Source organism: Herpailurus yagouaroundi, unplaced genomic scaffold (assembly GCF_014898765.1).
Source record: "Herpailurus yagouaroundi ecotype Mexico unplaced genomic scaffold, PumYag 67681, whole genome shotgun sequence".
Taxonomy (NCBI): domain Eukaryota; kingdom Metazoa; phylum Chordata; class Mammalia; order Carnivora; family Felidae; genus Herpailurus; species Herpailurus yagouaroundi.
The window spans coordinates 4,608,585-4,626,229 of record NW_024420481.1 but is presented as its reverse complement, the minus strand read 5'-3'; the positions used below and the strand labels follow the sequence as shown (position 1 = coordinate 4,626,229).

At 36.7% G+C, this 17,645-nt stretch overlaps 1 protein-coding gene across 6 annotated transcripts in view; it reads right to left on the bottom strand.

Annotated features, from left to right (window-relative positions):
• SMARCA1 (SNF2 related chromatin remodeling ATPase 1) overlaps nucleotides 1-17,645 on the bottom strand; it is a 71,951-nt gene that overhangs the window by 37,379 nt on the left and 16,927 nt on the right. For 4 of the 6 annotated variants that reach the window (XM_040468135.1, XM_040468136.1, XM_040468137.1 and 1 more), the window contains exons 9-17: nucleotides 16,961-17,029; nucleotides 11,462-11,571; nucleotides 9,901-10,127; nucleotides 8,813-8,934; nucleotides 6,460-6,495; nucleotides 5,390-5,542; nucleotides 2,949-3,081; nucleotides 2,033-2,181; nucleotides 914-1,033 (exon numbers count right to left, since the gene is read on the bottom strand). In XM_040468135.1, coding sequence (XP_040324069.1) covers nucleotides 914-1,033; nucleotides 2,033-2,181; nucleotides 2,949-3,081; nucleotides 5,390-5,542; nucleotides 6,460-6,495; nucleotides 8,813-8,934; nucleotides 9,901-10,127; nucleotides 11,462-11,571; nucleotides 16,961-17,029 — 1,119 coding nt within the window. The remainder of the gene's footprint in view (nucleotides 1-913; nucleotides 1,034-2,032; nucleotides 2,182-2,948; nucleotides 3,082-5,389; nucleotides 5,543-6,459; nucleotides 6,496-8,812; nucleotides 8,935-9,900; nucleotides 10,128-11,461; nucleotides 11,572-16,960; nucleotides 17,030-17,645) is intronic. The other 2 variants (XM_040468138.1, XM_040468134.1) reach the window with 1 other exon arrangement.

The window sequence follows — 17,645 nt, the reverse complement described above, 5'->3', positions numbered from 1 at the left end:
ACTTGGAGCCTGCTTTGGATTCTGTGTCTCCCTCTCTCTGCCCCTCCCCTGCTCACACTCTTTCTCTCAAAAATAAATAAATATTTTAAAAAATTTTTAAGTTAAAAAAATTTTAAAAATTTTAGTTATGGAGTGCCTGGGTGGCTCAGTCTGTTGAGTATCTGACTTCAGCTCAGGTCATGGTCTCCCGATTTGTGAGTTTGAGCCCCACATCAGGCTCTGTGCTAACAGCTCAGAGCCTGCAGCCTGCCTCAGATTCCGTGTCTCCTCCTCTCTCTGCCCCTCCCATGCACATGCTCTGTCTCTCTCGGTCTCTCAATAATAAATAAACGTTAAAAAAAATTTTTTAATTTAGTTATAGCCATAATTTTAAACAAAATAAGTAAAACTCCCACTTCCTCAAAGGACTCTTGTTGTCCATACAGTGCATTACTGTACCCTCAATTTGACAGGGGAGAAAAATGAGTACCCAAAGTCAATTAGTGACACAGTTGGGATTTCAGCTTCAGAATCCAGGAACTCAACCACAATCCTACACTGCTTCTCAAAAACAAGAGTAGCAGTAGCAACAGCAGCAAATACAATGATGAAGATTATGGTACTAATAACCTAGCAGAATATATTAAAAGATAACACTTGCATGAGATCTTCTGATTTACAGCAAATTTTACTCCATAGCACAGCACTGTAAGAGTTAAGTGCCAGTGGTTATTTTATTTTATTATCATTTTAATTTTATTTATTTTTTTAAGTAATCTCTACACCCAACATGAGGCTTGAACTCACAACCCCAAGACCAAGAGTCGCATATGCTTCTGACTGAGCCAGCAAGGCTCCCCTGCCAGTGTTTTTTAATAATGGTTATGGGGAGAAATGCTAATTTGAGAGTCTAATGGTTAAGGTAAAAGGTTACCTTCTGTTTTTCTCTATAATCTTCTCCTTCAAACTTGTACAAACTTTGTTCAGTGTCCATTCTAAAATTTCTCAGAGAAGATTCTCCCATTTTCTGCAAGCGTTCATTCATCTCTGCGGTCTAAAATTCAATACATTGAAATTAGAAAATTATCACTGAACTGCTTATAAAAATCTGTGGACTCTCTTTTTAGAAGTCAGGTTTTGACATGAAATATCCAATCGGTTAATTTACAAGGTAAGAATACAATGCTAACATTAAGTGAATATAAATTTAACTTCAAGTATTTAAATATTTAAATGGTTATTCAAGTATTCTCTATTAGGCTTTCTTTAAAATCTTTTATCACTGAAGATGTAGTCACACTTTGATTTCAGTCTACTCTTACTTATATTTGAAATTATCCATAATTTTTAAAATAAAAGAGATAAATTCAACACAAAACTATAATAGTCTGAAACAGCTTATTAGACTTTAACAAATGATCCTTTAATATTTCATGAAATGTTCACAAGAGATTTTCATTCAATGCAATTTATCAGTAGATAATTTCTAATACAGTGCAAAAAAATGGGAGTTGTAAAAATGTGGTCCTGATAGATGTGATTAAAAATGAAATTTATTTGGCTTTTAAGTAAATATCAACATCATTTTCAATAAAAATAAGGTATAAGGTCACTCAATTTTAAACTCTACTTCTTAGGGGCGCCTGGGTGGCGCAGTCGGTTAAGCGTCCGACTTCAGCCAGGTCACGATCTCGCGGTCCGTGAGTTCGAGCCCCGCGTCAGGCTCTAGGCTGATGGCTGAGAGCCTGGAGCCTGTTTCCGATTCTGTGTCTCCCTCTCTCTCTGCCCCTCCCCCGTTCATGCTCTGTCTCTCTCTGTCCCAAAAATAAGTAAACGTTGAAAAAAAAATTTTTTTTTTAAACTCTACTTCTTAGTGTTTATTGCCAAAAACAAAACTAAAAAACCCTAAACCACCTCTGGATATCAATCTACAAATCCTTAAAACAGGAATTATTTTAAACATGCATTTGAAATGATGAAAATACAAGAAGCATGCCAAAGTATGTTGATGTTAAAGCAATTCATCATGAAAACAAATGCCATTTTAACAAACCTTCTTTTCCCCTCTTTCTAGGAGAGTTGTAATATCTTCATCTGTCAGCTCACTTTCTTTAGAAGCAAAAACATGGGTGGCTCCATGACGTATCATTTGCAACATTTCCTCTTTTGCCAGCTTATTAGACTGTTGGTCAATGAGTCTTCCTAATAATAAAAGTTGTGTATTTTCAATTATATTCCAGAGAAAGCACAGCCTCATAGTTCTAACCAGACACTACCACATTTAACCATAAGTCAAGCTTTATGAGAAAGAACAATTAGTGAACTTTAAAGTTATATTAATGAACAGCCCTACCAATTTTTCTTCTACCATACCTTCTATTTCAATAGAAGTTTTTCTGTAAAATTCTAATTTTTAAAAAAGGAAGAACTTCTAAGCTATGCCTCACTGACATTTTAATTGCTTCCAAAAATAGTAAATTATCCCATAATTTATTGGGATTTTGAGTGCAAAGCTATTTTGCATCTTTGTACTTCTGAAATTAAATTTCTTTATCTTAAAATGTGAGTCACACTGACAGATGTGACTCTAAAACTCAGAAGAACAGAAATATTTTTTCATGTTCAAACTTCATTTTTCAGATCAAAATTTCTTTCCACCAACAGGCACTCTCTAATACCTGCTTAAAATGTTTTAACCTAGACATTTTAACTGCTGCTTAATATCAGAATCTTCAGAAGACATGCCATTGGCATTCACCTAGAAGGCAGTGATGTTCAACTATCTACTCCATACATTACTGAATACAAGGCTTTAAATTAGAAAGATTTAAATTAGCACTTATTAAAAAAAACTGACTTTTTTCCTCTAAATTTGCAAATTTTTGTCAACTTTAAAAGTAATCTCCTTTAAAGAAAATTGCATGTGTTTTTGCAAAAAAACACCTAATTGAGTTTATATGTTTAAATACCTTGTTGTATAACAATTGAGTCAAGTCTCAGTTTTATCTCTGCTCTTTCTACAATCCTTTCTTCAACAGTGTTGTCAGTGATGAGACGGAACACACGTACTGGCTTCTTCTGACCAATACGATGTGCTCGATCCTAGTAGAAAGAATCCTAATGTAAGATATTGGGTATTCTGGATAAAATATATAGTATAGCCATCATATGCTATAAAATGCTGGATATAAAATTAGTTTCTGAGCTCTCTAGACCTGTCACTTTTTAAAGAAGGATGATGAGAGGTGGTGGTGACTCAGTCGGTTGAGTGTCTGACTCTTGATTTCAGCTCAAGTCATGATCTCACAGTTCATGGGATCAAGCCCCACACTGGGCTCCACACTGACAGCACGGAGCCTGCTTGGGATTCTCTCTCTCTCTCTCTCTCCCTCTCTCTCTGCCCTTTCTGTGCTCACTCTCTCTCTCAAAAGTAAATAAGCTTTAAAAAAGGAAGATGATGAATATTAAGAATATCTACAGATCACTGTGACCAAAAAAATCTGCAAATATTATACTATACCATTAATGGAAAACTTCCAGAAAGACAACAGCCAAAGCCCCTGTAAGATGAGGACTAGAGGGAGTTTATTAAATAAATTTACGCCACTAAATACAAACATCTTCCCCACTAGCAAGAAATTTTGTGAGGAGCAAAGTAATTATCAAGGGTTGCTGTGGTGGCAAAGTTAGCTTTATCTCATCATCACGCAGTTCCTTCTGTTTATGGAGGCAATTCAGGGATGTAAAGGGTCATAAAAATTAATGGTATATCAAAATCCTTACTATATAATGGTCTAGAATTAGTCCTATGATTTATAGTTGGTAAAGGTGACAGATGGCAAGTACTGATTATATAAAAATAGCTAGGGAAGTGTCTTTAAAACACAGAAGCTGCTAGGGGTGCCTGGGTGGCTCAGTCTGTTAAGCATCTGACTTCAGCTCAGGTCATGATCTCAGGGCTCATGAGTTCAAGCCCCACATCAGGCTCTGTGCTGACAACCCAGAGCCTGAAGTCTGCTTCAGATTCTGTGTCTCCCTCTCACTCTGCCCCTCCCCCACTCGTGCTCGCTCTCTCTCTCTCTCTCTCTCTCTCTCTCTTTCTCTCTCTCTCTCAAAAGTAAACATTAAAAATATAAAAATAAAAATGTCCTGATGGTCAATATGTTTCAATTCTCTATTATAAAAAAAAAGAAGGTGGTGGGTGCACTCCTGAGTTTTGGCCTCAAAAAATATAAATACAAATATATAAATACATTTTTAAAAAAGGAAGAACTTGGGGCGCCTGGGTGGCTCAGTCGGCTAAGCGTCCGACTTCAGCTCAGGTCATGATCTCGCGGCTAGTGAGTTCGAGCCCCGCATCGGGCTCTGTGCTGACAGCTCAGAGCCTGGAGCCTGTTTCGGATTCTGTGTCTCCCTCTCTCTCTGACCCACCCTGTTCATGCTCTATCTCTCTCTGTCTCAAAAATAAATAAACGTTAAAAAAAATTAATAAAAAAGGAAGAACTTCTAAGCTATGCCTCATTGACATGACTTTAATTGCTTCCAAAGAGAATAAATTATCCCATAATTTATTGGGATTTTGAGTGCATAGCTGTTTTGCATCTTTGTACTTCTGAAATTAAATTTCTTTATCTTAAAATGTGAGTCACACTGACAGATGTAGCTCTAATTTAGTAAATGACACCATGATGAAAAGGAAGAGAAATAGCTCCTTGAAAAATTTTTTAAAGAGTAGGATAGTTTAGTTTTGTTTGAGAAAGAGAGAAACAGTGTGTGTGTGCACACATGCAAGCAGGAGAGAGGCAGAGGGAGACAGGGGCAGAGAATCTTAACCAGGTTCCAAGCTCATCACAGAGCCAGATGCTTAACCAAATGAGCCACCCAGGTGCCCCAAAAGGGTAGGATCGTTTCTAATGCTATCCTTAGGTAGCAAACATTTTCCTGGAATATATTCTTTTGTTACCTTTTAACCTCCTCACCTCATATGTTTTATTACAAAAGGTAAAATCATATCTCTCCCAATTTCAGTGCTAAGGATTTTAATATATTTACATATTAAGCAGAATTAATACTGACAGATTGACTTTTTAATCCTTTTCATTAAGACGTACGTATTATGTCCCCTTCAATATTCAGGAGTGGGAAAAAATATTACTGTTTCATGATAAAAGTCAAAATAAACACACAAATACTATCATTGGGTCTGGGGTATATGTGTGTTTGTTTTTGTTTCCTTTTTTGTTTTGCAACTGGCACAGCATCTTTTGTTTCCCAGGATAATCTATTTCAACACCTTGAAAACCTCCCAAAAAATAGTTACCCTTTTATCATTATTTATGTCTGTGCTGTATACATTAACAATAATATTCTGAGCTAAGATAAATGTCTGGCGTCATTGAAAATTACTAACCATAGCTTGTAGATCAACCTGTGGATTCCAGTCTGAATCATATAGTATAACCACATCAGCACTTGCCAAGTTAATTCCGAGACCCCCAGCTCTGGTACTCAGCATAAAGATGAATTTGCTACTATTAGGAACATTAAAGGCCTCTATTGCTTCCTTTTTTAAATTGACATAGGAGATGAAAGAAAAAGAGAGAAAAAATAACATTTTATTACCACAGTCCTTAAGAAAGAAACATTTTTAACATGCATATACAAAACCCCACTTTATAATATTCTTCCATCTCAAAAATATTAAAGCAAATGCCTATATATTGTACTTTGTGATTACTGTAGAAAGTATATTACATAAAGTTCCTAATGTTTAGAAGCTTACATCAATAGAGACAAACTCAGAACAACTGCACAAAGTAATAAATATTTTATTTAAAGTAATAATAGTGAATATGTTTTAATTGAGAGCTGAAACATATCTAGGAAGTAAAATGGCAGCTATCTCAACTTCATTCCCATTACTTTATATAGGATTAATAAGGAAGGTATAGTTTAGAAGATCAGCCAAGAGAGAAAAAGGTTCAGGATGCAAATGAGAACAATGGATAAAGGGGAGGCTAAGTAGATTTATTTCCATATCATGAAAAGGGGTAAACAGGGAAGTAATGAGGAAATTCAGGAAGGTAATCCAGGGATATTTAGTAAAGAGTCTTAACAATTAATGGGATGCTAACATCTAAACTATATAAAGATCTCATACAAATTAATTAGAAGAAAACACTAAGACCCCAATAGAAAAATGAGCAAAAAGAAAAAACAGACAACTCACAGAAGAACAAATACAAATGGCTAATAAATACAAAAATAATGTTCAATCTCACTAGTAAACAAATAAATGCAAATTAAAACATAATACCATTTTTTGAAGATTAAAAAAATGATAATACTCAATGTTGACGAGGGGGCGGTGAGACGGGCACTCTCATACATTGCTGCATTGCTGCAGGGAGTGTAAATTGGTACAACCTTTCTGGAAAGCAATTTGGCAATATGCATCAAGAGTCTTAAAAATGTTCATACCCTTTGACCCAGTAATTCCACTTCTAGGAATTTATCCTAAGGAAATAATCAGAAATGTGCACAAAGATTTATGTATAAGGACTTTCACTTTAGCATTATTTATAATAGTGAAAAATTGGAAACAACCTAAATGATCAACAATTGGGGAATAGATCATTTATAGTACGTCCACTGGATATATATTATAATTAAATTATTTACAATAAATTTTATTACTGATATAGGAAAGTACAACATAATGCTAAGTAAAATGTTACCAAACTTCATATATAGTATATATAATTTAACAGCAATTACTTATATATGTTATATATACAAGAGATTGGCCAGAAATACTTTTATTTTGCAAATTTCCTTCAGCAATCATATATTACTTTCATAATCAGAAAATACAGGAAGTTATATTTTTAATGAATGGAATGGCATGGTCAAAAGTTGCAGCAGAGGTGACACTCACTGCCGCAGTCCATATAGCATGTAGAGGGGGCAGTGTAGAAAGCAGCATGGTGTAGTGAGAGGCAATTTGGTGTAGAGGAAATAGCAAAAACCTGGTGTGAATCATTATCATTCATTACACATGTGTTTCTAAGCAAGCATTTAACCTCTCTGAGACAGTTTCAAGTGGAGAAAATTATACCAGAAAATTATACTTTACTGGAATGCTAGAAGAATTCAGTTGGAACTATACATTGCCTAGCTTCAAGTAGTTGCTTGACAAATGTTATATCCTTTCCCTATAACAGTGAGGAGGCCAATTAAGTAAAGGTTATAGGAAATGAGTCAGAGAATGACCAGGGTCTTAGCTAGCTGAATTTACCTGTATCACTGAAGGGCAAATCTGAGAACTACTGAAAAAGAACTGTTAACAGCTGGCAAATAATGAAAGTAATGAATCAAATATGGTAATTTCCTCCTTACTAGGGAAATAGATGAAATGATTATGTGGACAGCAGTATAATGGGAAAGGGGGGCATTTCCAAAAAAAAAAAAACAGCTCTGCTTTGCTGTATCTAAAGTCTAACTACTATAGTTAGTAAACTACTAAAGTAAACTATTATAGATCAGGGATCAGTGTAAACTTTGAGACACCCATTATTTGCAAATGTTATCAATGGGTATCAGGTTAACCCTGAATATTAAAAGAGCCTGTGTGTCTGCTATAGGCCCTATCCTATGCTATGAACCAAGCTTCAATAAGTAAGCACACAAGGGACAGTGTTCACTGAAGCTATGGAAGGAAAGAGACATGAACTAAGAGTCTTTGTAGCCTGAGATGGGGCCCTAAAGTTGAGGTAAAAGGCCTGTGTGCAATTTCCTGACAGTGTATCCTGCATGACACAGTTTAAAAACTATACTCACATCTATTATATCCAATGATCCTCACAACATTATCAGAAAAAAAGAAGCCTAGGTATTAACATTACCCTAATAATACAGTTAAAAATACTGAGGCTCAGAGAATTAAATAGCTTGCATATACTACAAAGTGGTGGAGTTGGTGTTAAAATTTAGGTCTTCTGAAACCAAGTTCAATGCATTTTCCACTATACCATGAAATCACAATCTTTGCCCAGAGCAGCAGAATAGACTTAAAAGAGAAGTCAAAGACATAGCCTTAAAGGACCACAGAAAAAAGAAGATAAATTAGCAAAGCCCTCCTCCCCCCAAGAAAGTGCTTTACATTAGACCCATGACATTCAGGAGGGATAATCTAAAGATCTGTTAATAATTCCTTTTGGGAATTCTTACAGGCTGAGAAAGATACTGGGTGCTAGTTAGCCTTCCTCACTAGCTAAGTGACTCATTCCTGTACACCAACCTTTTAGTATTCCAAGATCCAAATGCATGATAAGCACCTATACCTATGCTTATCCAATTTCAGTTTTACAAAATCTCTCTAACACTGAGATTATTCCCTTTACAAATTACTGTTTCATGAGTCTTTAGGGTTGCTAATAAACTAGAAAAATCTCAACTGTTAAACTCCAAAATGGCGAGGGTCTACTGTAGGAAGGAAATCAAGAAAAGTAAGATACAGAATCAGAAGTTAAAAAGTAGGATGAGAAACAGTAATCAAAAGGTTAGAGATAGCAGTGGTTAGAGGAGGTAAGGGTATAATGGTACAGTGTCCTTTAGATAAGTAAGGATGTCTTTGACGATCTTGAAAAGAATGATTTGTGAAGAGTCAGTGTAATGGGAGCCAAACTGAAGATCTCAGACAGAGAGAGGGAGAGGTGTTAGTGAGAAATTCAATGCACCTAGCTTAAAAAAAAAAAGTCAAAGTTCAAAACTACTGAATGATGAAAAATATGGATTAACTGAACTCTGAATTTGAAGTTTTTTTTTTCCTCACCTCTCTTTCTTCATGTGGGGTTTGTCCATCCAGTCGACAGTACTCATAACCACGCCACATACAATAATCCTCCAGAATGTCCAGCAAGCGAGTCATCTGGCTAAAAATGAGAACCCTTGAACCTAAAACATTTCCCCCCAAAGAGCAAGTTATTCAATTTGTGTAAAACTAATTTGAAACTTACAAAAATAAAAGTAAACATCACATGTAATAAAAATGCATAGTGCCTGAACACTCCACAAAACACACACATGCACACACACACAACCTTCAAGGAATGCTATACAGAATTATGCATTGCTGAGTTATGCATTTTTAAGGACTTCAAAACCCTCCACACATATTGAGATTATTTAAAGTCTTCCTTTATTCTGTCCCAAGGATGAGTGATGGTCCACACTACCTTTCACTAGACTACTGCAGTAGTCTCCCAACTAGTCTCCTGTTTCTCATCTGTCATCCTCAGTGGAACCCGGATACTGCTTCCAAGGTTCTCCTTCAAACATAGAAGTCTGATCATGCCAGCTGACACAGCAAAATCTTCTAGGACAAACCCCCTCCTCACCTTCCAAGTGGTCCAAAGTCCTTAAAGCATGCTTAAAAGGCCTTCTATAATCTGGCCCATCCAACTTTCCAGATTCATCAACTACCACTGTACCCAAATACCATAAGCTCTGCATTCCCTATTTTCACACTGCTGTTTCATTGCCCTAGATAATGTTTCCCTTCCTTTTCCCCATGAGTTACTCCTACACATTCTCCAGTGCTTAACTTCAAATGTTGTCTTTATGAAGATTTCCCCAACTCCCAGTATCTCAACTTACTTATTACTTACTTATTACTTACTCCCAGCATCTCAACTTACAAATTGCAACTATTCCTCTTCACTACACTATGAGTTTCTCCAAGGCAAACACTGTTGTCTTACACATCTTTGTACACCCAGCCCATAGGACAGTTCCTAGCAAATAATAAGTACTCAACAATGTTTGCTGAATGAATGGATGATGAGTAAATATGCAAAATATTATTTATACACAAGTCACTAATACAGTTATTTCAAGTGAATGTATAGATTTGTAACTCACCCTGTTCTTTCAGTTTGGCCAAGAGTTTATCAAGAACTACCATTTTACCACTATTGCTGACAATGTGCTCATCAGTGGTATAAGGTGGGCCAGGTTCAGCACCATCGAACAGGTAAGGATGATTACAACACTTTCGAAGCTGCATCAGAATGTTTAAGAGTCGCATCTTGTCCATCTTGCCAGCAGAGTTTAACACATCAATATCTTTCATCAGGATTTTTGTATACCTAAAATTTTAAACTATAATTAATCATTGATTATTAGAAAGGTTTAATGGCATCAAGCAATATCCCTTTGGTGATCAGCATTGAGTCCTATTTAAATATAAACAACAGGTCTGACTTTGAGACTAAATCTGATCGCTAAAATCAAGAAACTTTTGAACATTTTAACGTGTATATTGCCCATAAACCTGTTTCCTCCTGCTTTATCCATTGCTACAAATTGCCATTAGCTGATAAGTATTCAGATAACTGTATCTGATAATTAACTATTCAATAACTACAATATTTGCTGAAAGATGGCATCTACCTTTTACTTGTTTGAGCTTAAAACTATCACAATTTCTTATACCTATATTCATAAGGCATTTTTTTCTGATCTATAAATGTTTTTCATTATCTTTTGTTGACCTTTACCCAGATGAAAACAGACCTATTTATCCACCTGAACAGCAATTAATATTTAATTATAGTAACAGCCAACTTGCACTGAGTGAAAGTGCCAGGTATCATGGGAAGGGCTTTCTATAAATTATCTTGTTAAATCTTCACAACAACTCTGAGGTAGGTACTAGAATCACCCCCATTTTATGAATGGAAATTCAGGCAGCTATGAGAAGTGAAACAGCCTACTCAGGACCACAAAAAGGGACAAAGCCAGAGTTTGGTCTTTTGTCTGAATCTAGAGAAATATACTCTTCACCACTACCCTATACTGGTCTCAGTAGTAGAGAAGTCATTATATATTATAAGTGACCTGATTTTATTTATATAAGCAACATTTTGCTTCTTTAAGCAGCATTATGACATAAGCATATCTAATTTGTGATTCCTTGTGACTTCTCGTCAATTTCCTGCTTTGCTTGTACTTATCAAACCGATTCAGCTTCTATTTTTGTAATACCCACAATCGCTATTCTCATCCATCTTATTACTACTTATTATGGTTATTACTATTTTCACTGATGCAAAAAGCAAAAATAACAAACAAACGTGCAAGTGACATCAGCCTCTTTAACCCGGACATCAACTCATAAGCTAAGTATCATACCTGTTTTACAGAAGAGAAACTGAGGTTATAGAATTTGCCCAAGCTAAATAGCTACTAAGAGACGAAGCACTGTATTCAAATACAGGTGTATAGACTCAAGGCCGACATGCTTTCCCAAAAGCTAAATAAAATATTCACTAATTTTCTATTAAAATATTTGAAATAATTAACTTGCTATTTAAACATAAAATGTAAGTTTTGATCTAAAAGCATAACTGAACCACTAAAAAGTTAAATTTTAATAAATCCTTATACATAAATAAATGCTAATGGAAACAAAATAGCTCACCATTCTCGCTGCATCTTACTCAGTCCCAAGTAAATCTTTATTTCCTTTTTAGGAGGTAGGCTCTTCTCTACATCAGTTTTTATACGACGTAACAAAAATGGTTTCAAAACCTAAAAAGTGACAGTTTTCATAAAAGTTTATAAAATATCTAATATTATAAACTACATCTTTCATTGACAACACCCTAGTGTGAAATTTACTTCCCAATGCATAATCTGAAAAAAATCTGGCATCCACCAATGCCAGATGCCAATATTCTCAGTAAAAAAGAATCAAGTAATGGCCCATTAGAAAATCAGAATGGGGGGGGGGGGTCGCCTAGGTGGCTCAGTTGGTTGAGCGCCAGACTTCAGCTCAGGTCATGATCTCACAGTTCTTGGGTTCAAGCCCAGTGTTAGGCTCTGTGCTGACAGCTCAGAGCCTAGAGCCTGCTTCAGATTCTGTGTCTCCCTCTCTCTCTGCCCCTCCCCCTCTCCCTGCCCCTCCCCCCTCACAAAAATAAATAAACATTTAAAAAATGTAAAAAAAATAAAATTGGAATAGGGAACCTAAATTAGATATTCTTAATTTGATGGCACAAAATACATTAAAAAGACAACAAGATTACTGACTACTGAATAGTCATAAAAGAATCTCTTTTTAAAGTTTATTTATTTATTTTGAGAGAGACAGAAACTGTGAGTGTGGGGGAGGGGCAGAGAGAGAGAGAGAGAGAGAGAGAGAGAGAGAGAATCCCAAGCAGGCTCTGTGCTGTTAGCGCAGAGTCTGACATGGGGCTCAGTCTCACATACCAAGAGATTATGACCTGAGCTGAGGTCCAGAGTCAGATGTTTAACTGGGGCGCCTGGGTGGCTCAGTCGATTAAGTGTCCAACTTTGGCTCAGGTCATGATCTTATGGTCCATCGGTTCAAGCCCTTCGTTGGGCTCTGCACTGACAGCTCAGAGCGTGGAGCCTGCCTCAGATTCTGTGTCTCCCTCTCTATCTGCCCCTCCCCTGCTCACACTCTGTCTCTTTCCGTCTCTCAAAAGTGAATAAATTTTCTAAAAAAAACTTTTTAATTAAAAATAAGTCAGATGCTTAATTGACTAAGCCACTCAGGTGCCCCAAAAGAATCTTTTTTTTTTTTTAAAGCTGTTGTCATACAAGATTTGTTTTTTCATTTGGTATAGGAATAATTTTGATGGTAAGGAATATACATTTTTCCGAAAAAGACATACAGATGGCTAACAGACACATGAAAGATGCTCAACATCACTAATCATCAGGGAAATGCAAACCAAAACTGCAATGAGATATCACTTTACACCTGTCAGAATGGCTCATATCAAAAATACAAGAAATATCAAGTGCTGGCAAGAATGTGGAGAAAAAGGAACTTCATACACTATTGGTGGGAATATAAATTGGTGTAGCCACTGTGGAAAACAGTATGGAGGTTCCTCAAAAAAATAAAAATAGAAATACCATATGATCCAATAATTCCACTACTGGGTATTTACCCACAGAAAATGAAAACACTAATTTTAAAATATATATGCACTCCTATAGTTATTGCAACATTATTTACAACAACCAAGATACAGAAGCAACACCCAGATGTCCATCGATAGATGAACAGATAAAGATATTGTATATATGTGCATATATGTGTGTGTACATACACACATGATGGAATGTTACTCAGCCATAAAAAAAAGGATGAAATCTTGACATTTGTGACAACATGAATGGACCTAGAAGGTATTATGCTAACTGAAACAGCAAGATTTTTAAATCTTAGAGGAAATCTGAAGTCAGAGTATGGATCAGAGTGTCACTAAAAGTAAGATAAAGATGTAGGCCTCTTCAAAATAGCTAAATATATACATGAAGAGAAAATGGTTCAATGTAAGATACAGATAAATAGAGAAAAAAAGGTGAAATAATCAGTGTATACCTGCAAGACAGATTCTATCACAAGAACATAATAGCACTACCGTCTATAGAGTACCTGCAATGTGCCAGAAACTGCACCATAAACTTTACAAGACTGAGTAATAAATCCTTACAATACATCCTTAATGGGAATGTGATTATTTCAATTTTTATTAACTTAACCAAAGTCATTTTGTCAGTAAGTGGTAGAAGCCGAATTCAAACCGACATCAAGCTGATTCTACCATCAGCTCAGTCCCTGATTAGCTGTTGTGAGCCTAGACAAGTTCCTTAACTTTTCTGAGACTATTTATTCATCCATTCATCAAAAAATTATGATATATGTATATGACAAGCATTTTAAAATTAGGATAATGATACCTATTTCCAAAGCTGCTGAGAAAATTTGTGGTAGTACTTGTGTAGACCTTAATAACTGTAGATGTTAGTAAACAGCAGATATTATTATTAGAGATCTATGGGAGGTAAAGAAAAGGAGAGTAAAAGACAACTTCTGGTTACTGGTTTGGGCCACTTACATTTGTCTAAGAGAGGTTCTTAAGAGTTTAAACTGTCTGTGAGACATTTAGTCAGAAAGACTCAGAAGGCAGTGGGATATGTAGGAACTCAGCAAGAAATATGGAGAGAGAAACTTGGTAGTTATAAATAGATAGGTAGTTACTAAAACCACAGGAGTGGATGCCCAGAAAGAGCACATATGAAAAAGAAAGTCAAAGACAAAGCCCTACAAAACATGAAACTTTCAGGGACAGACTGAGAAAGAAAAGCCCATAAAGGAGCCTGATAGGAATGGCCAAAAAGGTAAGAGAAAATCCACTCTGTATCCCAGAAACCAAGTAGGAAATGGTTTCATGCAGGAGTGGTTAGCAGTGCTAAGCAGTACAGAAAAGACAAAATACTGAGCAAAAGGTATACCCTGAATTCAGCAACTGGAAAATGACTGAAGACCTTGCAAGGTAAGTTTCAGTTGTGTGGAATGGATAGAAGCCAGTGGTCAGCGGTTTCAAGAGTAAACAGGAGATCAGGTAGTAGACATGGAGAATATAAACTAATTTTTCAAGAAGCTGAGATATCAAGGGAAGAAACCAGAATCTCAGCTAGAGACACACAATGTTGAGAGTACTATTTTGTATATTTGTGAGGGTGGGTGGGTATGGGTATGAGTTTGGATTTTAAAATACTTCAGCATGTTTACATGTTAGAAAAAAGAGCCAATATAAAGTGAGAGCCAGAAAATTCAGTCAATAAGAATGATAAATAATGGGGAAAGGTCCATAAGGAAACAGGAAGAGATGAATGAGATCCAAGGTTCATGCTGAAAGACTTAGCCACTGACCAGAGAAAACACCTCTTCCACTCAGGAAGAAGGTAAACACAGAGGCAGATATCCTTGGAAGATGGATATCCTTGAAGGAGTTCCTACCTAATAACTTCTATTTTCTCTGCTGAGAAAGGAAAAGGGCAGGGAGTATCCATGATAGAAGTCTTGGAGAGATTGGGGAAGGTCTGAAATAGTTGTTATAGGAAATTGGAAAGAATGTTATAGGCAGCCATGTTGAAGGATTGCTGACATCATCAAATCCCAGCTTATGTTACAGAACATGAAATCTGGAGTTGTTCCAACGTATACAGTTGTATAACCTTCTTTATCAGTGTTGAGAAGCCCCCAGTATAGAGCAAGTCACTCTTCTAGTAAATGGTAGAAGCAGAATTCAAACCCAGAAGACAGAGACAGTTATAGTATTCTAGTTTAGGGTTTCCAGGGCAGAAATGACAGATGGACAAGAGAGAAAAAGAGTTTGGGAGTATTGGCAAAAGGGTGATTCAAGAGATTGAAAATGGGCTCAGTTCACTGATACAGAAAAAAGTAACCATAGGGGCGCCTGGTTGGCTCAGTCAGTGGAGCATGCAACTCTTGATCTTGAGGTTGTGAGTTCGAGCCCCATGCTGGGTACAGAGATTACTTAAAAATAAAATCTTTTTTAAATTTTTTTATTTTTTTAATTAATTTACTTACTTTTGAGAGACAGACAGCACAAGCAGGGGAGGGTCAGAGAGTAGGAGACACAGAATCTCAAGCAGACACCACAGCATCAGCACAGAGCCCGATGCAGAGCTCGAATCCACGAACCACGAGATCATGACCTAAACCGAAGTCGAACACTTAACTGAGCCACCCAGGTGCCTCACTTTTTTCTTTTTTTAAATAAAGGTTTTGGGGTGCCTGGGTGGTTCAGTCAGTTAAGCGTCTGACTTTGGCTCAGGTCATGATCTCGCAGTTCGTGGGTTCAGGCCCCATACTGGGCTCTTTGCTGTCAGCTCAGAGCCCATTTCAGATCCTCTGTCCCCCTCTCTCTGCACCTCCTCTCACTTCAAAATAAACATTTTAAAAAACTTTTAAGAAAAAAGTAACAACAGAAAAGAGGTAATGGATGGGGAGAAAAACAGGGGTCCAAGGACTAGAGGTCTCTGTATGGTAACAAAGTACAGGAGTAACAGGAATGAAGGAGTTAAAAGGACATAAGAAGTTGTTATCAAAGAATGGAAAAGTGTTGTCTTTTCTTAAGTTTATTTATTTATTTTAGAGAGACAATGAGAGTGAGCAAAGGAGGGGCAGAGAGAGAGGGAGAGAGCTCTGCCAGTGCAGAGCCTGATGAGGGCTCAAACGCACGAATCGTGAGATCATGACCTGAGCTGAAATCAAGACTCAGACGCTTAACCGAGTGAGCTACCCAGGTGCCCCAGAAAACTGGTTTTTAACAAATGTGAGGGAGTCACCTGGATGAATAGATGACAGAGAAGAGAATGGGTAGAGGTTGGACCTGCAACATAACTTAAGCTTTAAAGGAAGAGTTTTATACATGATGGTGGAAAAGCAGTGGCTTAGAAGTGGCATGGGTGGGGGGGCATCTGGGTGGCCCAGTCTGTTAGGCATCTGACTTTAGCTTAGGTCATGATCTCACAGCTTGTGAGTTTGAGCCCCGTGCTGGGCTCTGTGCTGACAGCTCAGAGCCTGGAGCCTGCTTTGTATTATTTCCCTTACTCTCTGCCCCTCCCCCACTTGTGCTCTGTGTCGCTCTCAAAAAATGAACAAACATTAAAATTTTTTTTAATTAAAAAAAAAGCAGGGGGCGCCTGAGTGGCTCAGTCGGTTAAGCATCCAACTTCGGCTCAGGTCATGATCTCACGATCTGTGAGTTCGAGCCCCGCGTCGGGCTCTGGGCTGACAGCCCAGAGCCTGGAACCTGCTTCGAATTCTGTCTCCCTCTCTCTCATGCCCCTCCCACACTCATGCTCTTTCAAAAATGAATAAATGTTAAATTTTTTTTTTTTAATTTTAACAAGAAGTGGCATTGGGGAACTAGAAAAATACTGATGCCATCTTGAGACAGGCTGAGAATATAGTGGAGTTCATTTCCCAAAGAGGCTGTCAGAAAGGTTGGGAGAAGCAGTGAGACTGAGCCAAGAGGTAAACCCAAAAGTTCAAACAGATTCTACGTCCGTTTGTTTTCTAGCTGGGCTATATACATTCAATTACTAAATTTTCTTGTCTATTACTTACTGCGTGAAGTCTTTCCACAAGTTTTTGATCACCAAGACAGTTTTTAGTGTCAAACCAAGAATCAAAGTCCTGTGGAGGGGTGGAAATTCTGCAGTAAGCACACAGGTGTTTGTTTGTTTGTTTTAATAAACTCAATATTCTATAAATTCTTATACAGTGATACAGCAGTAATTCATTTTAAAAGCACTTTCAAAAATATATTAACCATGATGGTCAATATTATTTACTTATGAAAATAGCTAAAATACTGGAGGAGTTAAGAAAATTTGAATTTCATGATACAGGAACTCCGCCAGCAGGGTTTCCTTATAAGACTTTTATGAGGCTTCCCCACACCATAGTAGTATTATATCCAGTTAAAGAGTTAGAGTAGGAGTGAGAATATAAAATTGAAGGCACATAATGATAATGAAACTTTTACACAAACAATAAAAATGAACAAAAGCAAGATAAGGTATACAAACCAATGGATAGCTGAACTTGGTACTTTTTATTATCAATTAATAGCAGTAATGAGGAAAGCTCCAAAAGTCCTTAAATCGTTCAATTCGGTTTGCTGCACTAGCATAACCTTGTGTTAATGATAAAAACAATGTAAATCATACATTTACAAAATATCTTGTTTTTCGAATCACACATTATGAGCTCTTCAGTACTCACAAATATTAACGACTACAATAATCAA